General features: G+C 38.5%; 1 protein-coding gene across 1 annotated transcript; it reads right to left on the bottom strand.

The window, feature by feature from the left end:
- Positions 1–65: 65 nt before the first annotated feature.
- Positions 66–24,930, bottom strand: tbl1x (transducin beta like 1 X-linked). The gene is made up of 15 exons (XM_086145593.1): positions 24,584–24,930; positions 8,803–8,907; positions 8,094–8,239; positions 7,658–7,877; positions 5,116–5,248; positions 4,799–4,940; positions 4,640–4,703; positions 4,436–4,533; positions 4,259–4,319; positions 4,037–4,158; positions 3,882–3,956; positions 3,682–3,809; positions 2,226–2,391; positions 2,037–2,138; positions 66–1,855 (listed from the first exon to the last, which is right to left on the bottom strand). The coding sequence occupies exons 2-15, from the start codon at positions 8,858–8,860 to the stop codon at positions 1,829–1,831; spliced, it is 1,542 nt and encodes a 513-aa protein (XP_086001719.1). The 5' UTR covers positions 8,861–8,907; positions 24,584–24,930; the 3' UTR covers positions 66–1,828.
- Between the last annotated feature and the right edge of the window lie 519 nt (positions 24,931–25,449).

The raw sequence follows: 25,449 nt of genomic DNA, 5'->3' as shown, positions 1-25,449 counted from the left end.
AAAGTAAAATACCTTAAAAAAAATATATAAAAATTTAGAGGAGAAAAAAAAATTAGGCTTCATTGTTTCTGATATCAAAATAGAGTGATTTATTTGAGACACTGAATGACTTGAATGTTTTGTCTTGGAAACAGGTGACCGCACCCTGGACTAGGGTGCGAGAGATAGTAGCTGTCACAGCACTTTAATCCACATTGGCCACCAACCCACAGTCCAATTCTCAGTCTGACACAGACAATAATGGCTCTGAAAAGTCAGAAAAACAATGTACCACACATTAACATCCAATTGTGACATGTAAAAAAAAAAAAAAAAAAGACAAAAATAAAATGTCGGCCCTTCACTTTCAGCAAAAATCAACATTTGCTGAGCCCACCATGACAAAAAGTGCACTTCACATTGCTTTATCAGAAATTGACTGAAAGGGGAAGGAAGTGAAAAAAGCCAATCCAAAGTGTTGAGAAATTAGTCTGAATAAACTGTCTTAACATGACATCCCTGTAAGCAGGGACGGATATACAGCACACTATTGTTGCTTAGCCCACAATATACTTCAAAACTGATCAGCTGGTAGCAATAGATGGAACTTGGATTTTCAGTAGACTGATCAGAAGAAAGTGCCAAAAAGAAAAAAACAAAATGTGGTAATGCTAATTTTTCCCACTTTGATCTGCTCAATAATTTTAGCGATACAGATTTGTTGAGTCAATTCAACAAACAGACCAATGACTTTTCCCACTCATGTTATTGACCAGAAAATTCCATGAAAGCAAGTAATGAGCTGCACATTTCTTTCATAGCTTCCAGTGATCAGCAGATACAGCCAACTTCCTAAACACATCCAACCCAATGCCATTTGTGCCTTACAGGAAAAAACAAAACTGTTTAAAAAGAATTCTTATCATGGATTATTGGTAAAAATGTGACAGCTCAAGCCATTACTGAGCCCCTACATGACATCAATAAGGTATACTGTATATAAACATATACACAGTATATAAGTCTGTGTATAAATCTAATTTACATATCTTTACATTCTTTAAATTTACATCCAAAAAGGGAGAAATTTCTCTTTGTAAACCACACTTTTCACATTTTTTCCATGTTTTCAAATCTTGAGTGAGTTGAGCCAATTTAAGATGTTACGTCTTGAACTTTTTGCCTGGCAGGATTTCCTCATGAGCTAAGAACTACCTTGTAGCGGCACACTCAACTTTCAACAGTCCATCTGTGGATTACAGACACGATAAGCAAGAAGTGCTCTTGAGACAAAACTATTCTCCACAGAGGAGAGGCAAAGCACCCTGTCCACAGACATTACCAGTGCTTCAGTACTAATGTTACTTTTGTCATGCCTTTAGTTCGTTCATTTGGACATTTAGTAACATTTCCTCAGAAGAATTTTAAAACCACAACCCTTCTCTCATATGTTCTTGCCTTTTTGCACGTGTCTCAATTATACTTTTCAAAATACTCATCCATCAGTATAAACTGATAACAGCTGGACGAGCGGCCCACAGGGATCACGGCACTTCCTCATTAGGAACCTTGTACAACATGGATGCACCGAGGGAGTTGAGTTCAGTCAAGGTTTGGGGATGTTTTAACTGGCTTCCATTAAGTCTCAAAACAGGCATAGCATAAACACATCTGCAAACTGTAGGATGCGCTGAGTTCAGTTGGTGTTTAGCTGCTGCAGTCATCAGTTTTGCTCCTGTGAGGGGTTTATTTCGCTCCACCTTGCAACCCTTCTTGAGCAATAAGAGTGTTTGCTGACGTCAGAACAGGGCAATCTGCTGCACATTCCAGGGTTCACCATCAAAGCCAGCTATTTTCGGAGATCAAGAACACAAACCTGGAGGGTAGAGAATTGGGAAATAATACATCTGACCCAAAAGATGAATTTTACTCGCTCATGTCAAAGTAACAGATTTGATGTCACCGTGGTGACAGTCGGTGCATGCACACGCTGCATGCACACGTAAGCACCACCACAGAGGAATCACTACTTATTCAATTAAGTAGCCTTAGCTTACCGAGCCGTCTGATGCACTGGCCCCAACTTTATCACCGGTGCTGTTCCAGCAAACTTCAAAAATACCACCAGTGCCCCTGTAGCTGTGCACCAAAGCCCCAGTCTGGAACATCAGCATTGAACAATTAACCACCGAAATATTCATTTGTCTTGCAATTCAGAAAAACGCAATTTCGTAGCAGACACTTACCGTGGTGTTCCAAATATGGACACACTTGTCAAAGGAGCCACTAGCAAGGTGCTTGCCATCTGGGCTGAAGGCCACACTGTAAACGGGTTCCTGGTGCTTTGTCAATGTGTGAATACAAACCCCTCTCTCAACATCCCACAGTCGCACTGTCGAGTCAAAGGACGCACTGCAGGTGTAGACAGGACAAAGAGACACATCAGATGTCAAAGCAAGAAACTTGTCTTGGTATACAGTCACTTGGGTAAAGTCTTCCCATGGTATAAAAATGCCAAAAACAGTAGCATGCTGAATTTCAATTGAATACACAATTTTTACGATTCGATCATTTCCTACTGTTTTTGGGTAGCTTTAAAACTAAGATAGACCGTCTCACTGCAGTGACAGAAAACAAGTCTTTTACGTCTCAGTATAATCAGCTTCACAATACTTTATACTGACCTAAAGATATCACTCCCTCAAATAAGGAGAAAAGAATTTACAGTGCATTATTCCCAGCCAAAATTAGTCATAGGCAGGACAGATCTTCTGAAGTTACAGGCTTCAAAGAAAAGGCTTTAGCTATAAAATGGTATACATTTTTATTTCATTTTAATGTCAAAAAGTTGATGTCAGAGATAGGGGGGGGAACAGTGATCATAAAGCTGAAAAAAAAGCAAAAATGTGCAATTCTGAGGATGTACTAAAGCATCACAACAGTGTATGAATTAGGATGGTGACTTGAATATGATTGGACTCTGAAAACCAAAGTACACCTTCATTTCGAAACTTAACTTACAGATAGTAAGCACTGAATAGCAAATAGCCATCTGCGGCTTTGGATGCTACCGCTGTGCAGGTAGCGTTGGCTTGATTGTCAAATTCAGATGATTGAGTATCTAGAATTTTTCTGGGTCAGGTATTGAATACCATCCCTCATGAGTCAGATGAGTATGGCTATTAAAAACCTGTCTGCCCTGTCTTCAAAATGATCTGGAGGTTGCCTTGGTAACAACTATCATAGAGATGAATATTGAGACATGGGCAAGGCTGAGGTAAATTGCATATGTATTGCAGATGGAGTGTTCAAAGCGGACTTGTGCCATTTGCATTATGACATTCTTCAAAAATATGCTTAAAAAAAAAAGACAATTTTAAGATTTTATTAATGAGAACTAGAGACCATTATACTGGACATCAGTTGGGACTGTAAATTCCTTTGGTATTTGAACTGGAACATTTACACATGCATGCACATCTGGGTCAGGGTGTAAGGCAGTGGGCCATTGACAATTACAAGCCTGGAGATTTTTGTTCCCTTCCCAATTGTACTCAGGCATATTGTTTTTGGTAAAAAGTACATGCAGTATGTGTGTTAACAATAAAAAAAGCAGTATTTTTGAAATTAATAAATGTAGGTTGTTAATTTCTATGTTGCTGATAGGACTGAAAGCAAAACTTCATGTGAAGAGCTTCTCACCTGGCGAGCATAATATTCGAGTTGGGGTTGCTGGTGCTTGGGCCTGTGGGGCTCCACTTGATAGTGTAAATTTCTTTACTATGAGCCTGCAGATCGTGAACGCAGGATTCCTGCTTCATACTCCAAATCTGCGACAAAGTATCAGCAACAGTCAATATCTTTAAGTAATTTGATCGAATTCCTCTGAACAATAATTTCACCTTTAAGGTCATGTCGTCAGAGCAGGAGGCAAGCAGCATTCCCGATGGATCCCACTTAATGGCATTAACTTCATTCTGAAAACAGACATCACTCATAAGGATATGGAATAAGAAGACAGGAAACTGGCAAGAGTAAAATAGAACAGGCAGATTACTGTGTGGCCCTGGAAGGTCTTGAGGGGCCGGTCACTGCCGAGACGACAGACATGGATGCACATGTCTGTACTGCAGGAGGCAAAGGTGGTGTTGTTCTGCCAATCGACATCCAGTGCTGGAGCTTTGAGTTGAATGGAGTCATATCACAACATATTCACATTGAATTTAAGATCCACCGTGCTCAGCTGTCATGTTCTAAATGCATTTTACATATGTTTTACCAGAATGGAAAGGGAACTGCTGCTTGGCCTCTCCTGTGTGTGCATCCCAAATGATTGTCGTCTGGAAAATTAGAGATTATAAGGTAAGGGCTAAGGTCACTGTTTAACTGGTTGTATGCATTTCTTATTTATGTATTTTTAGGACATTGAGAATAATTAGGGGATTGCATTAAATACCTTATCTACACCAGCACTGAGAATTGAGTTCCCCTTCTTGTTCCACTTGAGTGCAAATATGGGCCCTTTATGCTGCCCCAAGGTGCTTGCAAGATTTCCTAATGAGAAGAGGCATAGCAGTTTCTTTTAGAGATCCTCTGCATACATTTCAGAGGCTACACCATTCACAATAATAATGGCATGAAACAGCACTGTGCTACATACCATCCTTTGTCCATATCCTTGCAAAACCATCATAGGAGCCTGTTGCCAGGAGTGTCCCATCACTCTGTTTGATGGGAATATAGAATCCTGAAATTATTGCTCTGCCAGGAATACTGTTTTTGACTTTTAATACAGGTTCACAAAGATTCAGAAACCTACATTCCAGTCAAGTGAGGTGACGTCTTTGTTGCTGGGAACATCCTGGCCACCTTCTCTAATACAGTGGCGCAGCACCAGCTGGGTGGAGTTCGAGTTATTATTCTCATTGAGGTTCCAGATCCTGGCGGTGGAGTCCCCTGAACTGAACAGAATACGATTGCAATAGGAAGGTCAAAAAATAGTTTGAAGGTAAGGTGTCATTGATGGCTTTTATGTGCCGGTAATCATATATTTTAAAAATAAAACCATAATCCTACACAGAATACAGTGTGACTCATCTTGAATGAAATAAGAGCTGATTGAACACAGAGTCTCACCCTGAGGCCAACAGATCACTGACGGGGTTCCAGGCACAGATGAATACTTCAGACTCGTGGCCTCGCAATACTGTGGCTTTACTAGCCGGTATCTCCACATCCACATCCATCTCCATAGGCTCACGATGGTTATCTGAGATGAGTGGGGGGTTGCGAATTTGCACACGCACGTGCATACATACACACACAAATGAAAAAAAAAATGTACATACAAAAATTAACATGTAATGCAAAACAACAAAATATGCACATGCCTAAGTAGAACACAGAGAGCATTTAACATTTATTAATTTCCCTCTGTATCACAGATCAGAGAGGCTTGTTGTGCATCCATCCATCGAAGTAAGAAGAGAACAGTTATAGGTAAGAATTTAGCTTGTAAAATAGTGAGCTTAGTGTGCTGTCAGAGCTCCATAATGCTATATCCTCAGACGCGAGTTTCTTTTATTAAGTCTATTCAGGGTGGGATTATATCACAGTTATAATGTCACCTACAGCTGGTATGAAATGTAAACTGATTAAATTAGGCGATCAGAGATTTGTGCTACTTGGCCCCCATGCGGTCGTCTTTGGAACCAAAAATCCCAGGTTCGATTCCTGGTTCTCCTAGCCTGTCAGTGTTGTTGAGCAAGACACTGACACTCTAACTGCTCCCCTGGCGCTGTTCCTTAGCTGCCTTCTGCTGGGGTTAAATGCAGTGGTCAAATTTCTCTGATATTGAGCTCTATGTAGAACTGTATGCGACAATAAGACATTTCTTTATTCTTCTTCTATTGCTCTCGAGGCAGTTGGGCGAGTCATATAAGCAAACTAGTGTCTTCTCCCCTTGGCCATCATATTAAAATCAAGAGGACTAAGAGAGTGATCTCACTCAGTTGTGGCTTCCAAACCAATAATTTATGATTTAAAAAAAAACCAGCCAGAATATTTGAAATGAAGAGCTTGGAGGGATCTAAATATGTGTCAGGTCTCTTCGCTTCACTCAGTTGGTTCTTATCTGTCAGACTACAAAATAACAATGAGGGGAAGTGAAAGTTTCTGTAACCCAATAATAACAACTCTGGCTGTTAGCGCTTTGATATTGGAGATGTGAAGCCCTTCAGATCAAAAACCCATGGCTCTGTGGCAGCACAGAACAAGAAGTGCAGCTGCAGCCTGCCCCATCTTTCAATTTTCTTCTCCCAACCAAAAACAGATAGGAAGCACAATACACCTGTAAAAGACTATAAAAAGATAAAATGGAATTTCCTTGTCAGTATAGCCCTTTTCACACGACGTGCCTGTCTGCCTGGGAGAGCAGAGGTAGAAATAACATTAATGGCAGCTATATACATTACGTTGAGCCAGGCACCAGACTCTGAAGCAGGGGTCTGCAACATTTACTATCAAAAGGAGCTGTGTTTGCCCCTTCTCCCATCAAATAAAATCCACCTTGAGACTGAAAGCCTATTTGACCCATAAAAAATAACAAATAAGAAAGAATAATGAAAATAACATGTTATATAAAGTTTTACCTATATTTATACTATGTCTAAGTCAACTATTGTTTGTTGCATATATGAAATATTGAACTATAAAATCTGTAAACATTTTATTATTTCTATTTGTCTTATAAGAATACACCAAACTCTATGAAGAGGAAACACCGACATATAGGCCTACTTTAAATAAAACTGTCTATGCTGGTCTATTTGATTCCTTTGAGGAAAATGGTAAAATAAAAAGGTTGAGGAGCAGTTGATTTCAAGACTTTAGCCACATATAAAAAAATACATTTGTTTTGCTCTGCTTTCCACAGCAGATCCTCTTTATATACCTTGGGAGTGTTGAGGTGATGATGCGAGCATATATTTTGGCTGATTTTACACTACATATCAAGCAGGTACACTGTTGGCGGTTGAAACAAATGCATCTCCAAAAGTACAATTAAAACTATATATCAGAGACTTTTTTGGATTGATAATGGTTATCTTAGGAGAGGGTCACAAAATCAAGATCAGCCATGGGCAAGTGGCTGATCTCTCTTGCTCTCTCGCTCTCAGCAGCATCCTCATGCTACAAACACATGTTGAGCTCTGAGCTCTTATTACATAACTCATAATTTAGTTAAAATACAACCACTCCCACTTTTTCATTACAAGAAACACTATCACCGTGATCTCTACACAAAGAGGCATTCCCTTAAAACGTTAAAATGCATATATAATAGCTGGGATTAGATTCCATTTTTTTTTTTCCTTTCAATGCAAGATAGCCACTGCAGAACGTCTGAAGAGTGGCAACCCCCCGCTCAAGAGGGATGCATAACTCATAACTATAACTTGCACAATTAGCTGAATGAAACCACCGGCTCGTTTACACTCACTTTTTCCAGCATTGAAAACTAATACCGGTCATGAAAATGACCAAAGGGGATAAAGTCATTAAACTCAATATACTAGCACCTGAGAAAATGTTGCGTGAATGTAGCATCTCCTTTTAAGATTATATTCTTCATCGATGAAACGATGAGTGGAAAAATTACGCCTCAGGTTTAACTTACTCATATTGTGTGTGCCATTCTCCTCCCCATTGACAGTGGCTTCGCCATTCTTTGGTGCACTGGACTGGTTTCCAGATGTTGAAGCTGCCATGGCACAGGCTGCCTGCTGCTGGGCTAACTTGTCACGGAAGGCCTGCTGTCGCGTCTGCACCACATCTGGCATTACTGCATCAATAAGTGACAGCGACTCAATTGGCCGGCCATCGAAGACTGTGCCATCCTATCAAGGAAAAAAAAAAACATTACCCGAATGTCACCATAAGGTTAATTACAAATAAAAACATAAAAAAAACAAAGCATGTTTTCCAAGAAGATGTTCCTTTCAAAATGCCTCCTCAGATATTAATTTCTTCAGTCTTACTATGACTAAAGAGATGAGAGAAAGTGGTGTATTACCATTATAATCGTGATTACAGTAAGAGATCTGTGTTTTCACCTCATTGATGCTGATTTCAGCCTCCACATACTGAAGCCCCTTCTGCAGGATGGAGATGAGGGCTGCAGGGGGCACTAGCGTTCCATTGATGTTAGACTGGCTGATGTGGCTCTCAATGCCAAAGGTGAATGCTGAGTGAGAGAATCCTGAAATACCATTCACATTCATTAAAGGGGGGAGCGCACACAACTAGAATAATGTCTTGTTAAATTCAAACAATGCTTAGGAGTAATTGCATGACATTTGGGAGTGTAATTCAGGATACAAATGTCAATCTTGACCTCTGAAAGCTACCAATAGGCTTTATTTGTCTTCATAGGCTACCTCAATAAAGACTAGAGCATGTGACTTACAATTTCAATAATTTATCTACAAGAAGAAATAGTACACTGACAAACTTAATGTGCATCTACAGTGAGTTCACATATCAGATGATGAATAGTATTCTATATTCCATCGACCAGACCTAGAACCTGACTGGATGCAAGTGAGCATGACATAGTGTATCTTAAATTGTGAAATATGGCAGCATATGTGCTGATTCTTAAGGGACAGTTTAGGTACGTATTAATCTTGTGAAGTTAAAAAAAAACAAAAACAACAACAAACCTTCAACACCATAGCAAATCAATTCAACATTAACCACAGACAAGGCAATCTAGGCCTAGCAGAAATACTGTAACATATTCATTCTGTTTGTAAGTCAAACCTGATTCTTGGAGGTATCTGTAGACCAAGAAGTTTACTTCGTCACTGGTAATACTCATTTTAGTCCAATTGAACGTAGATGTATGCTCGAAGTCTGGGCTCACTCCTGCAGATAAAGAAATATGTAAAATAATCAATTAAGAGGAAGAATAAATGTTACATGTTTTAGAAAACTGTCAAACATACTGTGTGATCTTGTATTATTTGAAATACATCCTTGACTCAGATAACCATGAATACAAACTTATACAGTGGCAATATTCTTTTTTTTTCCTTTAAGACATCCAAATGCATTATATTTTAAAAAACAAACAGCAGTCTTTCGGTCTCTCTTAGTATATGTTCACTCTTGTACTGACATAATCAATGGCAGGGTCATTTAACCACTGAATCCATGTCAAGTACACAAGGTAAGTCTTTCCAGACTACTGTCTCTGCCCTAATGAAAGTGTCTACATACATTTGGCTTAGACAAAAGAATTGAGTGGCTCTACCCCTTCTTGGCCTGAGCAGCCATTTCAAAAGTCTTGGTATAGCTTTAACTATATTAAATGCATTTATACAGCTCACTTTGTACATTACAAAAGAAACCAATTAGTCATAGCTAGTCATTTAACCTCCACCCCCTGAAGGTTCTTTTTTTTGTTTTGTTTTTTTAAGCCATATAGGTGCTGAAGATGTTTATCAACATTCCAGCCTAGATGACCTCTGGGTCTAATACAGCTGTAGAAATAGAAGTTCGGTTGAACTCTACAATTGTGCAGCACTCGTAAATTTCCAATACCTCATGCAAATGCTTGTCCATAAAAAAAAAATAAGATCAGAAAATAGCTGAAGAAACGCACATGCTTTGAACAACTAAAAACAACCAAATTTTAAAGAAAGTACAAAGGCAGTTTAGTACTGATGATGGACAGGAAATAAGGTCAACAGAGGAAACAAACATGGATGAGACAAGAAAGTCATTCTCAACAGAAGGACGCAAATGGAGAGATAACTTCAGTGGGGTAAAAACAAGAGATATAAAGCAAGGATTGAATCAGTTTTGAAGGTTGTAAGGTTGTACAACTTTCATGCCACATACTGTTCAGGCCTACTTAAGTTCCTTGTAGGTAGCATAGCAACAAGCGGAATACACAGAACCTGGTGTTGTCCCAATCACCAGTGGGCATACAACCCAAGGGAATGAGTGTATTACTCAAAGTGAATAATTCACTCTTTCAACTTATTGTATTTTTTTCAGATTGTGTATTTTACTGCACCACAGAAAACATATCAAGGGTTAGAATTATAGAATCAGCTATAACTGGTGCCACAACGTGAAGGTTGTTGTAAAAACAGAAAGGGGGCTGGAACTGCGCACAAGGGAGTAAGCATGTTTTACATCAAATGTTGAACCCAAAAGTAGAACAGCACCTCACAGAATTATTAGTTGTAATCACAGGAATACAGCCTAAAATACTGTTTTTAAACTTATTTTGTAAGAATTTTACATATTATTAGAGCAGGAAATTAAACACACGCAAACTGGGGAAAAAAAACCAAATCAGAACCTTCATTCCTTTTAGTGTGACAAAAAAGGCCAAAATGTGCCCTAATTTGACCACAGCCACACTTCTCTTTAGCTAATTACCTTTCATATGAGACTTGGAGGGGCAAACCACATCAAAGAAAAGAGGGTGGCACGCTTCCCAAGGACACCATAACAAAATACTAAACAACTGAAAACGTAATTCCCAAGAAGCCCAAGGGGCCCTGAGTACCAGGAAGGGAAGGCAGCAGTGATAATCCTTAAATCAGATGGGCCCATAATGCAATCCATTACAATACTTGTCTGAGAAAGTAATGTGCCTTCAAGCAAAATAGACAAAATGTTAAGTTCTGCAATGGCACGGACACTTCTCCACTCCGAAGTGAGAAGTGGGGTTACCTGCACGAGCTGCACATGTTAGCACAAATGTCACCATCAGTTAGACCAGACATGAAATGGACTGAAAGCTGCCAACTCCTTGAACCTGTGTGTGAACAAAGCAGGTCATTGTCAGGAGAAGTCACAGCCAGCGGATGGGCGTGTTGATGTTTCCATTATTTGACTGGTGTGAAACAGGAAAAATACAAGCAACTGAACATATCCAGTAGGGGTGTGGGCAGCGGTTAAAAAGACATGCAGCACACTATCGCAATAATGTTGCGTAGAAAAAACGATATACATAGATATAACTTCTATTATTCTAAAATTAAGAGAAGTGGTTTCACAATTTTCATCAAAATTTCAGTTTTGGAGACACTTTGGATGATACGTCTACAATTCAATCTAAACAGAAATTCAGGACACCAACACCACTCTTGAGTCATCAGGTCTTAATTGGAAAACATTTTTGCATACTACTTCCTACTCAGGTCTTATAATCCACTATAAATATACAACTTCCATGAAATAAATTTAGTTTACACATCTCCAGACTGTCTTTAAAAACACACTTTTGCTTGCTACATGTAACAGGGTGGCAAGTTATCAGTTACCCTCAGTATGTCTGTAGGTCTTGATTAAATCCTCAACTTTTGAAAAATCTGCAAATGCTGCACTGCTAATTTATGTTTCTTTTCATCCACTGCAGTTATGTGAAGAGTGGGAGTTGGTTGAGCAAGCAAAGAGCTGAGTTCTTTTTTTTCTATCCCTCTTACAAAGACACAATTTCATTTCCTCATTCAGTCAATCCATAACCGTCGGAATAAAAATCTCAACATTAATGTTACTCAAGGACCTCAGAAAGTTGCAACTTGTATGCTGTGCATTACTCATTACTTTAAGCATCAGTTTTTCTGGGGTTCCAACGATTGCAGGACACTCTAGTTTCGCCCGTTTTTAATATCACTTGGACTTTGCACACAAGGAGATGGCTCATAAAGAAACTCTGAACCTGATTATGGTAACACTTGAAGGCCGAAAGACGGGATTAGTATCTGCCTATTTTCTGTCAGTGCTTTTAATATTAAAGATCACATTCATTCTTGTTCTTTATTTGGTTGGCAAGAGAGGTGCCACTGACAAACAGTGAGGTTTAACAATGTAAATGAAGGGACCCTGAAGGGAAAAGCCGAGAGAATAAGAATAAGAAGAAGAAATGAAGGGGCGATGGGGTAGCTATATTTGTGTTGAGAATGTTGAGTGCTGTCTGTACTGTAGGTTATAGGTTTTGTACTAAATGGACTTCAATTATAGAAAAATGCATTTGGGGAACATAAGACCTAATACAGCCATGACATAAACAATGTTTACACTCTACTAACATCACATATCCTAATGCACTGCGGACGGCAAAGCAAATCTTGAAGATTACAAATATAAGGCTCTTTACAACATTCACAACTGATGGTAGCATGCATTAAAACATGCAGTTTATAATTTGAGACTGCAAAAGTCAGTATCTGTTGTATTTAAGCAGCATTTTAATTGCAACTAATCAATTGTGCAGTGCCCTCAAATGAATTGATACGTATTCCTAAATCCATTACAGAATTCAAATAAATGGCTGTCAAACCAAAAACAGACAAACAAACAAAAAAAAAAAAACATTTGAAAGCAGATTTAATGGAGAAATAGCAACTACACAACCCGCTGTCTGCAGCACACTCAGGTTTTTAAAAGAATGCTGTTGAAAACCAGCATACCAAGGACCCCATTTTCTCCTGAACAGTCACCTACTGACAGATGTGCAAACAAGACCTGGAAACAGCAGCCATTTTCTCTTGAACTGCTCTGCTGAGTAAAACCCGCCTTTGAAGCTTCTGGTTGGGCTGCAGTCTTGAGGGGGGAGGGGAGATAGAAAGAGGGTGTGGGGGAGGGGAATCAAAGCCGAAGGATGGGAGCAGGGTGATAAATAATGATCCCCACACAGGTAATCACAACAACCATTTGCACATTATAGACCCTTTTTACAGCGGACATTTTGACTTATAGCAGGCAAAGCACAGGTGGCACATTAAGGAGACCGCAGTTCCATTCATGTGTCCATGGTATCACTACATATTACACCACGACAGTGAATTCTCTACTGCTCTTCTGATTCAGATCCTCCTTGCGCTGTCCCTGCTTTAACTTGTCAAATTTCTGCCTGTCTTTCCAAAGGAGTCATTTAGTGACAGCCAATGTAGGTCAGTGAACTACCCAGCGACTAATGTTCCTTTACACAGTGAGGAATAATGAAATCTACAGAAATCTATATGATGTAAACCAACAGATTGTTGGCTCTCTAAATGACATGAATGGCTGTCATTAAAAACTGTAACCTGGAAAGACATTCAGGTTACAGGTTTGACCAAATAAACTAGGCCATTTGTACCACATGTGTGATGTACACAGTGCAACTACAATACTGCTACTACAATGGCACCCAGTGCTATTTTTATCACACATTATATGACCAAAACCCTTGACATACTTCCAGATAGATCCGTGGCAATAGGAGTTTTAGATGTGCATTCTCCTTCAATAAATAACAGCAAATTCACATGCCCCGCCAAGAAGGAAAAGGCTTTATGTCGTCCCTCGGGAATAAATGGGGGATGCTGACAGACAGAATCACTAAAAGGACTTATCATGGAAGATTACTACTTGGGAGCACCAGGACCTAAGATCTACCCACATGCAGAGCCCGTTAGCATCATGTAAAATTCGCGAGTCCCACTTTCCTAGTGGTGTCATGTGGTAGTCACTGTAAGCACCAAATAGCAACCATTCTTGACTGTGGATGATTCCAGCCATGTTTTCCAGTTACTGTAGACAATAAGAGTGTGTCCAAATTACACTGGGTTAAACATTATTAAACTGTCAGTTGTTTAACTGTTTTAACAGACATCTTGGGGTTTATCATCTGAAAATATCACAACATGCATTGTCAAGTTGAAAAAAAAAAGAAGTTTACTGAATTGTCAATTGAAGATATCCCAGTAAGTCCTTTATCAAAACATTGCAAACCACTCATCATAACAGTCACAGAACCCTTCCAGGTGAATCAGAATATCTGAATGTGGAGGATTAAACACAAAAAACACATTACCAACCAGCTCTATTCTTAATAGGTCTGTATATTATCTCTTACCGATAATGTTTTTTTCTCAAAGTTCTGCAGAGGAGTAAGTGGATGCGTTTGTAAGTTCATCATGCAAAGGCAAATTTTGAGGCATCACTGGTTAAAAAATAAAAAGTAACTTACACAAGACAACTACGAAGATGCCATAAATATGACAGGTGAGATCATTAGATTAACGAACTTCAGTTACCAAGAGAACAGAATAGGGGAATGGCAAGTCACTGTAGATATCTAAACAAAATACAACAACCTTCACTGCAAAATGTTTGTGTTATTACCTCCCTCCTGCACTACAGAGCTAATAGGCACATCACTATATCTGCACTGAGCAATCTGCAATGAATGGCAGGCAGTAAAATAACAATACTGGAAGAAAATAAATTACTTTATGAGATATAGAGCAGAGTGGCTGAGCGCATGGATGTTTTCCATGGAGCAGTGCTGTGGTACACTGACAGCTTCAATTTCCTTCCAGCAGAACCATCACCTGGGCTTCACTGCCTAAAGTAATCCAAGTGCCAACATCTGCGGAATGGTTTCGGCTTATGGATGTGGCCTCCACTGCTCCTGCTAACATTATCTTGGTGTGTTTGTCTTCACAATAGTTGCCAATGTCCCTTTACAGTTGAGTTAGTCCTACTTTATTTCACATAATCCCCCAGAGAAAGAGAGAGAGAAAAACACAATAAAAATTTAACTGATACTCTTAAAAAGTAGCTTAAATATGTTTACAAACATATATATGAATATAAATACAAGCATGGAATGTGCAATGAAAGATGATTGTGGGGAGAATGAACAGCCTTCTCAACTTACTATTTAACCCAGATAATTTTCCTTTTTGTGAAACAAGAGTCAACTCAACTCTCAACTCTAATTCACAAGGGCAGAAAACAAACCAGAGGGAATCAGACAAATGTCTTTTGTTTAAAGTATTCTGAAAAATTTGGCCTTTTGTCCAAATCCAAGAGTCCCCACTTATCAAATGTAGCATTAAGCTTATTTGTGTGAAATAACTAACATACATTCTTCAAAATATTTACACTTGGTGCGCATTTAAGAAAAAAAAATTGTCTCTAAAACTGTCAAAAAATACAATGGTTGCAGTATATTAATATGTTGATTAATTTGGAATTTTATATAAGAGGCGAGTCATAGCTTGAGCAGTGAAATTGCCATTACTGTCACAAATCTCCAAATGTCATTGATGCCTTTTATTTGGAAGCCTCATATCATAATACATCTGCTGTGATCTGTGTCAAATGTGTCTCTGTGGTGAGAAGCCCAACCTGTTTATCATTAGTGCACAAGAGAACACATTTGTTCAAGTCCATTATGGAATGGTCAAATCAGCCATTTTAGCAAAGAAAAATGCTCCACATTGTCACAAGCACTTGTTGCATAATACATCAATTTTTTCCAGCTATGCTTAAAAAAATGCCACAGGAAAAGGAATCCATCAGATTACAGGCCTGCCATTAAAAACAAATATAAGAAAGTAGCCTTTGTCTATACTTCCTTCCATACTATGGTATCTTGTGGAGTACACAAGAAAACACCATATGTAAAATGTTGTATGGGGGTGGAAAGAAAGAGTGTGCGTTGTGTGGAAGAGAATGTGGGACACAAAGCTATTCTGATGCTCAGCGCGTGCGCATGCATGCACACACACTCACACACACCTCTTTCTTCCAAATGCTGTTCAGAAATCAGAGGAGGAAATCCAGAAGATAAACAGATGACTCTAATGAAGAGACTACCTAAGATGACAGTATTGGTGTGACCACAAACAAAAAAAGGAAACTAGCACATATCTATTAAAAAAAAATACAGCATATCTTAAAATGGTTTATCGCTTTAAGTGATAAAAACAGATAGCATGCCATTTAATCATTGCAGTCATTTAGTTTGATAGAGTACATGTCTCTGCATTGATCTATAAGGAAGAACCATAGTCCTTGGGTTTGCAATTGTTGCAATAAAAGCCTCAGCAGCACTTCTTTTTTTCAGCAACATGAGGATTGCACAAATAAGCTGTAAACACAGCAACTTACCAGTGTGGGGAATACAAGTGTTGCTATGGTGACCAGAAGATCTTGGTTCTCTGTCAACAGCTGCTCATGCCACCCTAAACAACCCCCATACTCCTTGAACTTTCCTTCGATTTGACTTCAGGGTCAAAGAGACAAGGCAAAAAGGTAGATTGAAAATACAGATCTGAATTTTAAGATAACCTTTAGCTGTTTTAACCAGCATTTTACAATAAGGTGACACACAAGAAAGAGCTCCCCTTCATTGTGCTTTTGACACACATGAAAAAAATATTCAACATTTCTTTTGAATAGTTTTCAAAACCAGTTTGGCATATAGAAAAGTATAATGAGATGTAAACTCAAAATGTAACTTAGAGCAGTACTAAGTGTCAGACTACAGTGTTTGCACAACTGTAACTAATTCATGATGGCGTATGCAATTATTTGTACAAATCAGACCAATAGACATGTTATGTTACTGTGGCACAATGATGCACCTACCCAGCCCATCCTCTCCACACCAATTTTTGATCAATGCATAGACTCCATCAGACCATGTTTGCTTCTGTCCTTTTTCTCACGGATGCATTTACAAAAATCTCACTGTAAACAAGACTGATATGAGAACTCCATGAATGGGTGAAAGAGACTTATTCTGTATCTGCGATACTCCGGAAAAATGCGAAAAAATATAAGGCCAATGGGTCATATTTAGGTTGGTGATGTGTTTGAAACATTGTTTGATAAACAGGTTGCAAATACGTAATAAGAATATCAATAGACAAGTTAAGAAAGCTTCTCCTGTAGAAAGCACCATACTTTTTCTTATTCATGTACAGATAAATGTGTAAATGTTTGCTACAAGTTTGTGTTCACCTGTTTACCGACAGTTAACTAGCCATTCTGAATATTTAATGGGAAACAACACAATTTTGCATTATAACAACATCTCTTGAAACACTGATAATTGTTTAAAAAAATAAATCACCTGCAATTTTGATGAATAAACAGTTGGTTCAATTTTAAGAAAACAAAACTCAGTGTTATATGTCTGTATATATGTGTGTGTGCAAACACACACACACACACTGTATAATGTATTTGGGCAGTGGACATTGTTTGAAAACACTGATCTAACATTCTGACCAACTAAATGATTAATAAAAGAAAATGAGGGCTAGTTACAAGATAATTAAAAATAATCCTAATAGTAACAATGGGGGTCTTCAACCCTTCAGTCATTGTAGCGGTTACATTTGGGTGTACAATTGGTCACAATCTGCTTGGGCAGTCACACTGTCTATACACGGTATAATTTGATCCTTTGCAGATAGCTGCACTGCCCTCTAGTAAAAAGGCCAAAAGAGTTTAATGTAAAAATGAAGTAAGAGTTCGCCTTGTATGGTAGGCTTTAAACAATATTGCAGAAATCAAATATTTCACAGGAGACTGTCCCAATTTGCAGGTCAAGCCCCAATATGGTTTATCCCAAGCAGGCCCCCAAATAAGTCAAGATCCAAAATATCGACAAAAACCCAAAAACTTATAGAGAATTGACTATCACATCATTTAAAATCAATAGATTCAGCACAATTGCTTGAAAGGAAAAAATAAATTCAGGATCCCACAATATGGTTGCGATATTTCTATTCATTTAGATTGTGTGCCTTTAAAGCGGAGTCCATGGACATTTAATAATATTTTATATCACGTTACTTTGACATCATGACCCTTTTTTTGAAATTGTGTCCTAAGATGATCGCGACAAAGTAGTCTTAAAATTGCTCTGTGTAATAGGAAAGAATATCAATTTTAAGAAATTTTCAGATGTTAGTAGGCGTCACGAGCAGTATTCGCACATTTGATCATTCAGTCTTCATCCACAACCAGATTCAAAATGAATAGGTACAGTTAAGAAACAGATTCTCAACCAATGGCTGCACATGATTTGCAAGTTGTGAGGTAAGACAGCTAATGCAACTGTGAGGCCTCCATATGTATAGAAATGACCTGAAACATATTCTGTGAACTCTAACATTATATGGAAGGATTTTTAAACAAGGTTTTCTTCCTTTTTTTAAATCCAGAATTGAGTCCACATTACTCAGCCAATTAGGTGGAGCAATGACTTGCTGTGCAAGATTAACTTTTGTTTGTCATTGCACTTGCATGAAGTACATAAAAGTTCTGACCTTATTTTTATGATGATGATCCGTATTGATACTTTGGAAAACTCACCACAGTCACTAACCGTTGTTTCTTACTTCACATGGGCGGCACTAGTGGACCTGCCATCTTTCTTTTAGAGAATATTCCAAGGTATTAATCCCCTCTAAATATGGGCATTACATACTAGTTGTAAATTGTTGGGGTAGAGCGTTCTTGAGAAAGTCACAGATCTGGGCAACAATCTCACTTCAACATATATTAGCAATCAGTGCTCAAGTGTGTGAACTTCAGATTGGAGAGGTGCAAATTAAACCACAATTTATTTTCACAAGACAGGATTCATTTTTACATGTGCAAATAGCAGCACAAACAACAACTGAACATGAGGATTCACACATCATCAATCATCACACGCCTACAGCGTATTGAATCCTTTAGTACTGTATAATCAGCTTGATGTATGAAAATATTTTAGAACTTAAAAAGTAAAAGGGACATTGTATGAAGTCTGTCAAATGTATGATAAAAGCCTAGTAAAAGTTAACAAAAATTGGATCCATAGCATCAAGAACTGTAGCAAAAGCACCTGCTCTTTTATTGACGTCTAATCCATGGATGAATTTTTTTTAGATCTAAATTACCAGTAGATTAGTCTTTCAATACAAAAATGACAAAAAATAAATAAAAAGGAAATAGGAGATGAAGTGCAACTGCATGACAAGAAGCACAAAACTCTCAGTATTTTCAAGGCAGGTCTACTGTACTGTTGTTTTTCATCTCCATCTCTATGAATGAAATGGAATATGGGAACAGATCATAATACCGCCAGATTTGAACTGGTAGGAAAATTGAGTAATTGCAAAATCTGCAAGAACTGAAGAGCAATTCACCGGATAGAATATTTTGTGTTAACATGTCACTTTCTGCAAGGGAATACCGAACAAGCCTTTCTAGTCCTCGGTTTATAAATCTATACGATGGAGAAGCATCACCCTGTCATTGTTTGGTTCTCTATGAGCCAACAATGCATCACAATTTTGGGGTCATTGCTGCAGGGGTGGAGCGGAATCTCTTTGCAAAATTGGATACACAATGGCGGGAATTTGTAGCTGCCTCCTTAGATTAAAAAAAATGTGGGTCATAATGCAGAGGAAATAACCATGTGGAAAAATTAAAGAGAATGAAAGACTGTTTATGGCATTTTAAGGTGGTAATAATGCATTGAGATGGAGTGTCGGAACAGAACACTCCATCACTGAACCAGCAGTGGAAGTGGTCAACAGAACTTGAACAATATAGCCAAAAAAGCAATGATAAAGTATAACACTACATATAATATAGAAAAAAATTTAACCCACAGGTGGAAAGAGTACATGATTAAAGTCACACTTCATTTCCAAAGGAGATATTTCAGGTAATGTAAGCATTAAACCAATAGAAGTTCTCATTTTATAACGTCACATTAAACAAACTTAAGGTTTCTCTCAAGTTGCTGTGAAATTCTGTTTTCACTATTTTTGTCTAAAAATCATTCTTGTTCAGATGATGCCAAATTCATGAAATATCGCCAAAGTTTTAATAGCCTTACTTGCAGTTCCATTCTAAAAATGTTGCTCTTTCCCACCTTCAGTCTGTAATATGGCCTCCACAAATGTTTTAAAATGTATCCTTCTTGTCACAAGTGCCTTCCTCGATTATGAATTACTATCTTACTTCCAAGTCAGTTCCTTTACTATTTTTAAATTGCCACTTCTCATCCACACTTTAGAAAGCCCCCACCAGCACCACCAAACCACCATAATTCAGCCATGTGACCAACTTATATACTACATTCAGTATTAAACATTTTTGAAAGACTAAAAGTAGTCAAAACACTGAACTTATGAGTAACTTAATCACTGTCATGAGTCTAGTATGGGGGCCGCATTAATGGGAGTGGTCAATGACATTCTTACATTTACGAACATTCATTACATTCTTATACCACTTAATTCATGACTTGCTCTTGATATAAATCCCATCTGATTTTAGTTGATCAGCTGCATCATTCATCATAGGTCTGTCTACAGGAACAATTCTCCTCCATTAATCCAGAACACAAGAAATCATTGGTCACTTTCAAAAATATGCCCATTATTTAATTTCACTGAAGTAAAGATCTTATTCTCTGCCAAACCCAAAAGCAATTCTCAAAATATAACACCTATTCATTGACTACTTTTTTTAACATGGTCTCAAGAATTCAGCAAAGCATATGGTTCAATTAATTGTCAACTTAATCTTAATACATTGCCGTCCACTAGGAATCTCATTGTCGTCTTTGGCCATTTTTATGACTTCAGACCATCACAGTACTCAATGATTTAGTCCCTCTTTGTTAAATACAGAGGTTAAACAGATTAAGCTGTCTTGAACTATATTTAACACTATCTACCATTGCCTCTATACATGTTGCAGTTACACCACGCTAAATCACTCCCAGTTGGCTCAAAATGAAGCTGCCAGGCTAAAAATGAGAACAAGCCATAGGTTCCACATAATTCCTGTCCTTGCATCACCTCCACTAGCTTTTTGCATGATTCAGAAAAGGTCTTGAGACCAAAGATCCAGATAGACTACAAATAAGGAACTCTGTGACGGTGCAGTCAAACATATTTCAGATCCCCATATTCCACAATCTCCTTATCAATCACAACAAAACTTGAATCCCTGCCTTTCAGCAATCTCTAGCTCAAACGACACAATAAGGAGTGACTGACTGTGAGTCTTTGGACTAGCTTGAGTCAGTCTTTATCAAGCAAGCCTTTTTATAGAATTTAATGGTATGAACAGCCTGCATCTTATTGTGCAATGTTGCCTTTTGGTGGGTGCAATACTATATAGTTGCATTTAAATAGGACTACAAAAAAGCTTTATTTCAAAAGCATAACAAAATTTCTGTGAAAACAGGTAAAGTGTAAAGTGTTGCTGCAGGAGCTTCAGTCATAAAGGCAGAATCTCCCTTACCTGACAGCCTCAAATGAGTCACCCCTCTGGTTTTCATTTAAATACTCACAAGGACACAATCCAGGCACAACATTCAAGTTCACACAATGATAAACAGAGCCAAGCTAAATCCACAGCAAGTAAAAATAAATAATTATAGCCTTGAACCAGCCAGTACTTGTATGGACATTATATCAGAGTAACCACTTGTCTGCCAGTTGGCAAGAAGCCCATGCACACTGCATAGAAGAGGATGACCACCTCCCTCCATGGCCCATAATAAATAAATACTGCTACAGAAATATTTGGACATCTAGATACAAAGGATTACAGCAGCAAAAAGCTATCATGGGCTCTCTCAGGGACTTCCTTGCCCTACTTGCAAGCAAAGGATACATTTCGGTTTTAAAGACACTACTAAAATGAACTGCGCATTTGATCATAGAGTTCACACTAGTCGAATTGGAATTACTTATCAAAAATCAATGTTGAGCTAAGTAGGGACTGGCTTTAGGCCATCAGATAAATGGATAATGATTCTTCACATATTTATAGGCCATCAGCTTATAACACACCTAAGACCTCAGGTGGTCAAAAAAAACAAAGACAAGGGGTTTCTTCTGAAATTATGTCACTGAATAAAGAGTATACAGACTCTAACCTGTAGGCTAATAATATTCACAAATGTTCTAGAATTACTCGACACAAAGGTTGGTGAGCAACAGTGGAAAACCAACGTAAGAAAAGGAATGCTTTAATTCTAATTAGGTTTTATTGCACTTCAATATTAGTTAAACTTGCAGAGTTATCAATAAGAATTAGAAACTACTTGACACAGTCATTGCAATGGTGATCCAAAACGTGTTAATGGGCCACGAAAAAATTCTATTGTTATTCAACAGCTAACACTTAACCAGCCTTATAATTACTGCCCCCTGGGTTCTCTAAATGTTCACCTCAAGTAACAAAACTGGTCAACATGGTTGTTGTTCAGAAAGTGTCTGGAACACTGGGCATAAATATGGCTTAGACTTAGACTTTGGGATCCACTGCCTATCTGAACTTGTGCCCTTCCAAACTACAGTAGTAAATATAGCATTGTTGCTCTTGCAAACTCTTTCTGCAATTGTAAACTATCTTTCTACATGGAGTTTGCCTTTGATAAATCCACTGAATTGTCAACAGGACAGACTAGCAAATATCTGAAATAAGGGGCAATGGTAAGGACAGAGGGATCATGTCCAGAGAGTAACGATATAATTAGATCATCTTGGTTAAAATAAAACGTTTTTTGAAATTGCTCTTCGTCTGATGCCTTTATAGTTACACACAAATCTGTCTATTTTTTGCCAAAAACCTTTTGCATTCATACAGAAAAAGAGGAGTATGGAAAAATAGACAGGACAGTCTCCCTACAATTCAAAAAGTGTAAATAACCTTGCTTATGCAATAGGAGGTTCAAAAAAAATCCTTGAGTTCACATGGAAAACTGCACTGCAGCTTTCACACCTCAAATAACAATTATGACCAATCTTAAAAATAGGACACAAAAACATTAAATGCTCCAGTGCTATTTTTTCAGTGCCAAAAGCCTTAACATGTTAAGATGACTTAAAAAATGTCTTTTACATCATGATTTAACCAGAAAATTGCACTGTTGCAGCCGGGGTCAAGTTGCATGCATGTTTTCAAGATATCCAAAGCTCTAGTTGAGAACTGTGCAAGCTGCATAAGCCCAGAAAAAGAACTATTAATATCTTTGTACTTTGCAACTGGTGGCTAAAATGGACATTTCCTCAACATCTTTTCTCACATATGAATTCAGCCGAATGACTCCACAGTTAACTGGGTTGTTCAAGTGGAGGCAGCAATATTCTTCCTTGGGAAACTCTGAAGGACTGTATGGACTCAAAAACTTAGCCAAAGCTTACTGCCAAGAAGAAAATCCTTAAATTTTCAGTTGTAGGTGTACTGTTCCTCCCAGTGAGTTTTGTGGCAACAGCAACATGATAACAAGGTAAATGGAACTAAATAATACCTGCTGCAAACAAAGCACAAGGCATTTTTTAATTTCAGAAAAAGTGCATAATAAAGATTGACACCAATCAAAGGACCAACCTCAGACAATATCATCCACTGTGTGCAATACTATTCTTTTGATGTAAAAATTCTGGGAACCCTTTCCATGGTATCAAAAAAATAAAGAACATAATAAAAATATATTACTTAGTATGTGTCCAAACCACTTTAATGTGAAATCTTTTCTCCATACTCTGTAAGATGGGTTGGGAAGAGACTTGAACTTAAAAATGCCCATGTTATCCATGTATAGATTAGCACTATCAAGAAAAGAGGTGTGATTTCTGTGAGGGTAATTATATGCACCATATTCCTTATGACAAGTCCAGTTGTTACAACGATGACATATTGAATCTTATCAATGCATTCCAATTTCATCAGCATGATTGCTTATGACCAAAAAAGATAGGTCAACGAGAAAACAAGGGTATCATATTGACATTAAATATTCAAATCCGTTGAACCAGAATTGGGTTGACACAAAATGTTGTGTATGCTTTTGCTATTATTTACTGGAATCGTGTGACCATAGTCAAGCACAGGGGAGATTAACAATTAGCTCCTCAGTTGCCAGGCTATAGTTCTTAAATCGGTTTGTGTATGCTGCATCTCATAAGAGAGGACAACATACCAAGATGGGCTACAGTTTAAATAAGAAGGGTATTGTGGAGTAAACAATGTCCTTGTCTATTTAAAGATATTCTTGCTGCTGTACTGTACCATGGACATGTGGAATCATTGCTTCCATTTTAACAGGATCTCCTATGTACAAACAGCTCATTCTGTTGAGATCCAATACAGTTACACGTGACTAAACAACAACAACTTAATAATATTGTTGTGTAGTAAAATGAGAAGCCCCATGAAAGCTGATAGCAATGTATAGTACAGTTGAATGTCCTTCCCCTCCCCCACTCATGTGCTTCCTAAGTCTGCATGGGAATATAAATATGTATCATTCACGTTTCACAAATGGACGGAAAGTCCATTTGTTCGACTTGATGCGGCAAAAGGCTTAGCATTATGCTATCGAGGCCAAGTTGTGTATCAAAGTGAATCCTCAGAATAGAAAAAATGTTAAAATAAAAACACCCTCCAACATCTAAAACTTATTTTATTCAGTGGAGCAGTCCAGCTGAACTACCATGGTGTATTCGAGTGGACAAAGTGACACAAACGAAGAGACGGAAACGTTTTCAACGAACGAACTCTTCAAAAATGGACAGTTAGAGGCACACAACCAGCAGGAAATTCAACACACGTGTGTGGTCAATGGGTGACGAAGATATGCCGGCAACCCCCCGGCCAACGCCATAGTCGCTAATTTCTGAAAGCCATTCTCCTCTCCCGCTTGGGGAAAATCCACACATAAACACAGAAGAAGTAAGGAGCAAAGCACAGCACTCGACTTTTACTGGCTTACCTTTTATTGTGCGAGTGAACTCGTGGTGTCCGCCGCCGCCTCTTCCTCTTCCACAAGGAGAATCTCCAACTTCAGTAAGCTAGCAGCGACTTTCCTCCCATTTTACTTATGGTCATATTTCAAGTTCCGACCGCTGGTGTTTGACGCGCTGTCGGCTAATCTGGTGTGCTTACAAAGCGAATTCAACCAGAAACACATACAGCGGGTAAAGTTGGAACAAACCCGAGTTTCTGTGGTGGTGGCTGCGGGATACTCTGGAGTTTCACCGTTCACTGAGGACGCGAAGAGACAGCAGCAGCAGCGGCGGCAGCGGGGAGAGAGACTTCAGAGAATAGGAGAGAGAGGGCTAGGGTGGGGGTGGGGATGATGCTAACTGACCTTAAACCTGAAAATTGAAAACACAGCCGAGGGTATTAATGATTGGGTTAACTGTGTTCAATTACTGTACACCCCTTCGCCATGTTCGGCTAAATATTTCCGCCTTCTTTGCTTTAATGGACGTGTGTCGTTACTAAACGTTTCGCAGCCACTGCATGTTTGACACCGCTCTTGACGAGTGGGGCACTGCGTGGCGCAAAGAAATGTCATATAAACGCGGTGTTTTTCATCAGATTGAAAACATATCTCAAAAAAACGCATTCATGTCCCGATCCTTTTATTTCAGCGTATGTGTTTTTCAGTGTACGACAGGCGATACAGTCGAGCATGTTGCCTATCCGGCCTCTGGGCTACTTCCCCTCCCCCACACTCCGCTCTTTTTCGCCTGCCTGGTCAGACGGGGGTTGATTAATTCTCCTTTCGCCTTGCCCAGTCATTCAGATTTGGAAAGTAAATAACAAGTTGACATCATTACGGTTCTACACTGG

The sequence above is a fragment of the Fistularia commersonii genome, chromosome 4, assembly GCF_037954325.1.
Source record: "Fistularia commersonii isolate RoL2024-O1a breed Wild chromosome 4, RoL_Fcom_v1.0, whole genome shotgun sequence".
Lineage (NCBI taxonomy): Eukaryota > Metazoa > Chordata > Actinopteri > Syngnathiformes > Fistulariidae > Fistularia > Fistularia commersonii.
The sequence above is the reverse complement of the archived record's forward strand: the minus strand, read 5'-3'. Positions and strand labels throughout refer to the sequence as shown.